Here is a 7,940-nt window from a genome sequence, read left to right on the forward strand (position 1 = left end):
CTGCGACTCTCTCCACAGAGCGGCGCCCCTCTCCCAGTCCCCTCCTCCTCCCCCCTCCTCCTCCTCCCCCCCTCCTCGCGTGCCACGAGCAGCAACAGAGCCCCGCTCCGATGTCTCCCCTCGCTCCCAGGACAATTGCGCCGCCCCGCGTTTGTTCGCCGCCTCGAGACGCAGCCGCTCGCCCGCGGGGCGCTGCCCGAACTCCACGCGGGCGCTGCGGCTGCGCCGCACGGGATTCTTCGCTGCGAGTGTCGCCCTCCGGTGGCGTGGGGTTGGCCCCCTCGACCCTGGTGCTCACAGCGAAGCACTCAGCCCGTGCCGGATGAAGCTCGTGCGGGGCCTGTCGCATCTGTTATAAATGGGCACTAACATAAAAAACACAAATATTAAAACACAATTTTTGTTACTTGCATAGTAAAGTAATTGTATTTTTTTCATTTTCTATACAGCCAGATAATACGACAAATCACTAACATTAAAAACCCAGTCGTTTCTAAAAGTTGAAGGCGGTATAGTACTATAGTAATAGAGCAAGTGCAGAATCACTGCACCGGAATTGATAGCTTGAAAGCATTTAGCGCGGGGCCTTTGAAAGTGCGGGGCCCGTAGCATGTGTAGCTACTTTTGCTACGATGAATCGGCACTGACCGCCTGGGTGAGAGCAACTCCGATGAGCACTGTTGGTTCATCATCCACACAGCGCCCCGTGCCGTCTGACTGTGAAAATAAACCCTGGCCGTGGTCACCTGGGAGCGTCTGCTCACCTCTCTCGCCTGGTTGTCAATAACGAGGTCCACGCGTGACAGAAGCCACTCCTCGTCACCCCGCGGGGAATTCATCACCAACGCGCGGGGCTGCGTGGCTGCCAAGGGGGCGTTAAAGATCCCGTGGGGATGTCAGCACTAACACATCCAGGCGAAATGCGATGACACAGCGACTGTGGCGTGTGGTCACGAGGTTACATTCATCTATATATTTATGTATAGTGACAGCAAGCACTGCCAAATCATCCGATATCATCACATCTCAAAAGCTACTCAGTGTTGAGTCCGGGTCGTGTTTTCATGAACAACACGCTTTTAATGTTCCTGTTGCCCATCCTACAGGTTCAAGTTTAAGTTAATTTATTAGGTATAGCCCTGTGAGCCATTCGGCTCTTGAATCGGGTGCAACCGCAACAAACAAAAAACATGAACAAGAAAACATCTTAAAGTGACTATGTGACTATGTGCAAACTGAAAATCCAGAAAAAAAACAGCAAAAATTCCAAAAAAAAGCACCGTACATCAACGCTGTGTGCAAAAATCCCAGTGGGATGCAAGTCAAACAACAACAACCACAAGACAGGTGTCCAAATGCTGACCGTTTCCTTCTCATCACTGCCTGCATCATCAGGCCATTCCTCTATGGTGCAACCTTTTCCTTACCTTGGCCACTCGTTGGGCCCAGCTGATATGCAGTATTCTTATGTAGCAATACATTTCGGGTGCCAATATCTGTCTCAGTCTTTTTTTTATGTCCAAGTCTCGCATGTTGGACGCATGTTCTTAAGATGTTTCTCCACACGAGATTGAATCCTGGAAGTACTGCTCTTGCCTTTGCCATCATCGCTCTTCTGTCTTTCGTGCAGCCGTCGTATCAGATCAAGAGACTTCCCAAGTATACAAATTCCTTTACATTCACAATCTGTCCGCTTTCGATTACAGGCGCCACATTTTCGGGACCTGGCCAACCGACCAGACACAAAATGGAGAGATCACTTCTCCCCCCACCCCTCCCCCTGAGTGGAAACAGATGTACAAGCCTCCCGTAGCCAAAGCGTGCCAATTAGTTACTGCTGAAGTAGCTGCTGCTGAAGTACTAGCTAATTGGCACGCTTTGTTCACGTGATATAAACCTTACTAATTGGCTGTGCCGGGTGGTGGTCGGTTAACAACACATTTATATTTCCAGACATATAATCGTGACCAATATCAAGCTGACAAAACGCCCAATACCCATGTCTGTCCCTCCACATAAACACATTTCAGTATTTTATAAATCATGTTTTAATGACTAGTTTGTGCCAAGCATCGATGAGCGAGATGAATTGCTATTACTACTTGGTGATGACGACGATGATGATGCAGCTGCTGCTGTGTTAGCAGTGGGGCACAAGGACAAATACCAACTCAACACGTTTGTCAATAAAACCGCGGCCTTAAAAGTAAAAACATATAACAGACGACGTTTCGGGAAATGGACCTCCTTTAAACGGGCCACGGTGGCGAGATGTTAACTACTTCGCCTGGTATACAGGAGGTTGTGGGTTCGACCCCGACCCAGATGCCTGCCGTATATTTTAAGGTTGCGTGTTCTGTTCTCCTCGTGGTCGTTTGGATGTTTCTCCGGGTCCTCTGGTTTTTTCCCCTCCACATTTAATCAACAACACGCGTTCAGAGTATTTGGCCGCTATACATTTCCACCCGATGGTGATAACCAGGTTGCTTGTGAAAAATTGCTATATATCGCTCAGTGGGCCTTACCTGAAAAAAATAAGATATAGTTTATATAAAAAAGAAATACCTTAATCTGGATGTACGTCTCAAAAGCCTCCAGGGTACTCCCCGATAAGATAGAAAGCTGAAAGTTGGTACATATGTAGCTTTTAAGACACAAACAACAGGAACAATCTGAATTCTGACATTTTCCAGTTTAAGGCCCCAAATCTCGATTGTAAGTGCCCCATAAAAATGTTTGTGAGTGTCTTTCAGAAACCGTTAAAAATATAAGATTGCTGGTTTTTCCGTTTGATAGAGCGTTAAACCGCAAATTACATTAAAACGAGAACCATTGTTCTATCTTTTATTGTTTTTGAGATATTTCAAATTCAAGCGGGTTTGAACCAAAACAATCCGCGTTTTATGTTCAAATCTGAATAATTTGAAAAAGGTAAAAGATAGGAGCATCCCCTCGTACAGTATTAAGGTCATTAATGTTTGTTCTTTCTAATACAAAAAAGAACGGAATATTTAAATTGAGCGGTTTCCGATGGGTACATCTTTAAATATAAGAAGTTGAATCAAGTTGTCGACCATTTTTTGAGTAGTTGTTAGTGTCTGATCGCAGATTAAAAATTATAAAATGAAAAATGGAATCAGGTTAATTCTTACATTTATTGAAAACCTTTGCCTGGCGAATACAGGCTTTTTGTTTTTACAAACTACAGTTTGTAAATACAGCGTGGTTATTTATCTCGTAGCAACAACGGGTGTGGGACCAGGGGAAGGTTTGGTGATGAGGGCGGTGCCGCGCGTTGCCATGTGGCGCCATGTGGCCACGAGAGGGCCCACAGCGAGGCAGTTGCTGCCAAAGCGGCGGTGAAGACGGCGGCCGTGCAGCAGCAGAAGCAGCAGTCGGGAGATAAGTCGCCTCGGCCTTCTAACTACGCCGGCCTTCTTCTCACGACGCCGGCCTTCTTCTGCGAGCCTCGCCGCGAGCAGAAGCCACGAGAGCCGAGGGCGCTGTCGGGCTCGAGATGGCGCGGCACAAGTCGGCCAACAGTTGAAGAGTTTGCGGGCGGGTGCCGGGCGCCCATGGCGGCCTCGTCCTCGTCGCTGAGACGCGGGACCCGAGGCTGTGGCGAGAGGGGGGGACGAGGCGAGGGAAGGGGGCGACGAGGCGGCGGTGGCCGCGGTGGACGAAGAGGAGTCGAGGGTCGGCGTGGAGAAGTCGGCGGCCGGGCCAGCAAGGCCGAGCTCAGCTTCGTGGGGGCCCCGAGCCGCCCCCTCGCTGCCGCCCCCAGCGGCCCCCGTCGCCTCGGCCGAACCGCGCCCCCGCCTGGCCCTGGGAGGGCCCCCCACGGCCGCATCGGGAGCCCCCCTTCGTGGGTAAGGGGGTAACCTAAGGGCGTCTCGAGTGTGCCTGGGAGAGTGTGCTGGGCATGCGAACAAGAGCTTTGTAGCTCATCGGATTCTTCCGGTATCTGATTGTGGACGTTCAGTCGCTAACTGCACTTTGCCCAACAGCCTGTTGGAGCCTACACGGGGGATCTTTGTCTTTAGGAGTCGGTTGGCCACCCGAGTTCGATTCCCGCTCACAACGAAATTATTGGCGCATATCTGGAGCGGTCCTGGGCCTCGCCTAGATCGACTCGGCCTTAAATGAGTACCTGGTGCGGTGTTTACAACATCAGCACTGGAGTGGTGCTGACCACCCATACGGTTTCCCCGTATTGTAGTACAGGGGAAATTGTGTGTTTCTGCCTTGTGACGGGACTTCGTACGATGAACGTTGAGATTTATTAGGGCACGGGGTGACCAATAAGGTCTGACTTGGTCTGTAATAAGGGCACTGATAAGGCAGCTATGCGGGCATGTGTGGGCAAGGCCGCACCAAAGTGGAGTCTTTGTATAGCAGAGTAAATTACGAACGTCATACTGATACAATAAAATGTTTTTTTCTATTTTCAACCCCCTGTCCCCAAAGGTGATCTCGCAGTTTCCAGGCGGACTGGGGGACCGTCCTTTGGGAGGCACAGGCCAGTGTGGAAGCCGCATCCCACATCGCAGAGCGCCTACGGCAGTGGCCACCGGGAGGGCCATCCCCTCCGGCCGGTTCCTGCCACTGCAGTTCCTCGTTTGCAGCAGCAACAACAGCGGCAGCAGCAGCAGCAACAACAGCGGCATCCATCGTTTGCCTGGAGCCCGCAACTCGAAGGCCGCCTCTGTTGTCTGTGCAGCTGTCGGCTGTGAAGCTTCTGAGACATCTACGCCCGAGACATCTCCTCCGTCCGTGACGTGTGGGGAATCTCCATGCGTGAGATCTCCCCGTGTCGCCCCAGATTTTCAGCCAAGGTCTTCGAGTTTAGAGAGGAATGCTGGGAGCAGACGGTGTAGGAGTTCGGAAAGTGGGCAGAGAAAAACATCGGAAAACGCTCACTGCAACAACGGTTTAACAAAGGTTCAGTTGACGAGCTTGACTGCAATTCACGGAAATTTTTCAGTAAACGGTCACATGATAAACTCCAAAAATAGTCACTGTAAAGATGTTTTAAATAGCCACTCCAGAGATTCTGTAAATGGCCATGTACTATATTCTGAACAAAGTCACTTGAGAAATTCACAAAACAGTCCCTGCACCAACTTGGAAAATGGTCGCCCCAGAGGTTTGGAAACCGGGGCCTCGCAAATCGGCCACAGAAATCACGGCGAGCGAGCGTCGGGAGCGCGCGACACGCGGGCGGACGACAGCGGCCTGAGGCTGCTGCTGGACCTGTCGGCGCCCTCCGTGTTGACCCCAGACTGCAGCCACCACCTTCCCGCGGACAACCTGGCGGCCATCGACGTCGGTCGCTCTCCGAGCGGCGCAACGCAACGTTGGGGGGGACGCGGCGAGGGGAAGACGGCGAGGGGGACGACGCTGCCGCTGCGGCGGCTGCTGCTGCTGGATGACCCGGAGGACGACTCGAGCCCCCCCACGGGGGGCCCCGTGCTGGCCGAGGACACTCCCGAGGAGATGCGGGTTAGGTCGGGGGTCGCGTTGCGCCGTCGCAGGAGGGGATGGGCAGCCGGGGGGTGTGTACCGCGGGGGCCACCCAGATGTATAATTCGCGACCTTGGCGCGGCGCTTCAGGTGGAGGAAGCGGGGGCTAGACAATCTGTCCCAGGTTTTACAATCTCAACGTGTGTACACGGGGAGTAGTCCATGATACTGATTGAATTACAAGATCGATTGTTGCTGCTGCTGCTGTTGCACCAGTGTTGGGCTCAACAAGGGCGGTTTTCCTGGGAATCCGCGTGGACTGTGAGCGCACCGTCTGGTAGAGAAAGCCGTGAGGGTGAAGCTACTGCGATCGCATTTCAGTTTGTCAATGAATCCATCTGCCTTGTCACCTGAGACTGCGAAACCGCCAGGATTGGAGTTTGTAGCTTCCTCAACCCGATTTGACATGGCTCGCTACATCGCTGGTGGAGCTCCTTTGTAACCACGCTTCATATATCAATCTTGCGCCGTGTTAGCACCCAGTAGTGTGGTATTAGTCGCGACTTAGGCTCTGCTCCTGGGAAATCCCAAGCGTGGCTGGGACCACGTTCGGAGCCGACTCAAGTTAAGCACGTGGCTTTGAGCCAGAGCCGAGCCAGAGCCAAACACTGACTCGGAGGCAGGGCTGCCTTGTCGACTGATATAAAACCAAACCATTGCAAGGCTCTACGATATTAGTTGCACTTATTGGACAGGTAATGCATCGTTGAAAATTTATAACATGGGCTGTACAAGTAGGTGATGGCAGGTGCATTTACAAATTCAAATGCTATTTTATGTTTATATCAATGTAAAAGCATCCCTATCAGTTTTTCCAATTGTCCTACGGTTATACTGGATCCCATCATAGTAATGTGGAATTTCCAACGACGATTAAGGCTGTAGATGGGGGGGGGGGGGAGTGCCACCCCATGGCCAGCGGAGCTGGAAACCGGTTTGAGCACCTTTGGCAATGACCGAACGAGCCAGTTGGTGGCGGTGGTTGAGAAATATTTTACATTTCCCGTGAGAGTGAAATGGCACCACCCGTAGTTGATATTGAACTCGGTCTTCCACTAACTAAAGTCTCGCTCTGGAGGTTTCCAGATTTTCGGATTAATCTGCAATTTCTGAAAACGGCCTGAGATACAACATTTTTGGATGACCCTAAATACCATTATCACGTGACGTGACATCAACGCTGCTCTTCCTGCAGAAATAGGGTGTCAGGTGGCATCAGGTGATGTCGAGGGAGGAAAACGCGTTATTACATCATGGAAGCAGAACGAAAATACAAAGTCTATTTTTTTCAAACTCACTGCTACACTGCAGTCGGCACGTGATTGTTCCGGGGTAATGTGAGGGATGGCTTTGCTGTGTAATCCACGCATTATTGTTTAACCGTGAATTATTGAATGCTGGTGCAGGTATTTTATGCACGTGTTGGCGGGCCCTCACCAGTGCACACCAACCAGCTTGGGGCATTACGGTTACATAACCCGCATGGGGAGGTCACTCGTCCAGCAGTGGCTGGACAAAGGGGCCCTGCACCTGCACAGAATAACCAGCAGCAAGTGGTGCTCAGCTCCATTAGATGAGAAATCGGTGGAAATTACACATTACTATGACAGGGGCCCATCCTAGTGGATCAACCACTTCCCCTCCCCCCACCTATTCAATGGTGCTCGCGATATGCATGCTAGTGACCATGGAGAGATGATGACCCTGGCTTGGAATAGAACCTTCAAGCAATTACATTTGAGGTCCTCTGCTGTCCAATCCAAGTGTTCTCTAAACCTGAATTATTGGCAACTCCACACGGATTCAAAGAGTCGGGAATGACGCTGTGTGTGTGTATCTTTTTTACACTTTGTATTTTTTTACCAAATGTTTGTAAAATTATTTTTTGAACGTGATAATTCTGTGATGTGGATGATATTGTTTAATTATTTGTTCATTTGCACATTAAAGCCACTATTAAATTAAGCCGATGGATTTTGTAAATGGAATTTTTTTTGGATGTCCATTGTTGCTCTGGTACTCGTGACCAAATCTCCCAGAATGCACCCAATCCCATCAGCCCTATCAAGCAAAGCAGGTGTGAGCCTGGATTGCACTTGAATGGGTGAACACCACACATCCCGAAAAAACCCGTGAGGGTCATGGTGACGAATATAAATAAAATAGATCGGACATCGTCTCCTTCATATGTCTTTCCAAATTAAAAACAAAAAGTGATTTGTACATAACCCATCGGCCTTTTTGTCATGCATTATTTCAGCAGTACAGAGTACAGTACAAGCAACATTCTGGTCGAGTTTTAACACTCAAGTCCATGTCATCAGCAGTCAAACGTGCGTGAAATAATGCTGAACTGCCAGATGTCATTGGCAAGGATAAGGGTTCAATATGTATGTAACCCACCCGAATAATTTGCG

The 7,940-nt window shown here is 50.4% G+C and overlaps 1 protein-coding gene across 1 annotated transcript; it reads left to right on the top strand.

Annotated features, from left to right (window-relative positions):
• Positions 1–3,226: 3,226 nt before the first annotated feature.
• On the top strand, positions 3,227–7,511 carry LOC133350187 (uncharacterized). Its single transcript, XM_061564283.1, has 2 exons — positions 3,227–3,869; positions 4,468–7,511. The coding sequence occupies exons 1-2, from the start codon at positions 3,576–3,578 to the stop codon at positions 5,680–5,682; spliced, it is 1,509 nt and encodes a 502-aa protein (XP_061420267.1). The 5' UTR covers positions 3,227–3,575; the 3' UTR covers positions 5,683–7,511.
• Positions 7,512–7,940: the final 429 nt, after the last annotated feature.

The sequence above is a fragment of the Lethenteron reissneri genome, chromosome 33, assembly GCF_015708825.2.
Source record: "Lethenteron reissneri isolate LAM-NWPU_2019-01 chromosome 33, ASM1570882v1, whole genome shotgun sequence".
Classification (NCBI taxonomy): Eukaryota; Metazoa; Chordata; class Hyperoartia; order Petromyzontiformes; family Petromyzontidae; genus Lethenteron; species Lethenteron reissneri.

Coding starts and splice junctions, on each gene's coding strand:
- LOC133350187 (XM_061564283.1), top strand. CDS start 3,576: ATGGCGGCCTCGTCCTCGTCGCTGAGACGCGGGACCCGAGGCTGTGGC. Junction 3,870..4,467: donor TCGGGAGCCCCCCTTCGTGG/GTAAGGGGGTAA, acceptor CTGTCCCCAAAG/GTGATCTCGCAGTTTCCAGG.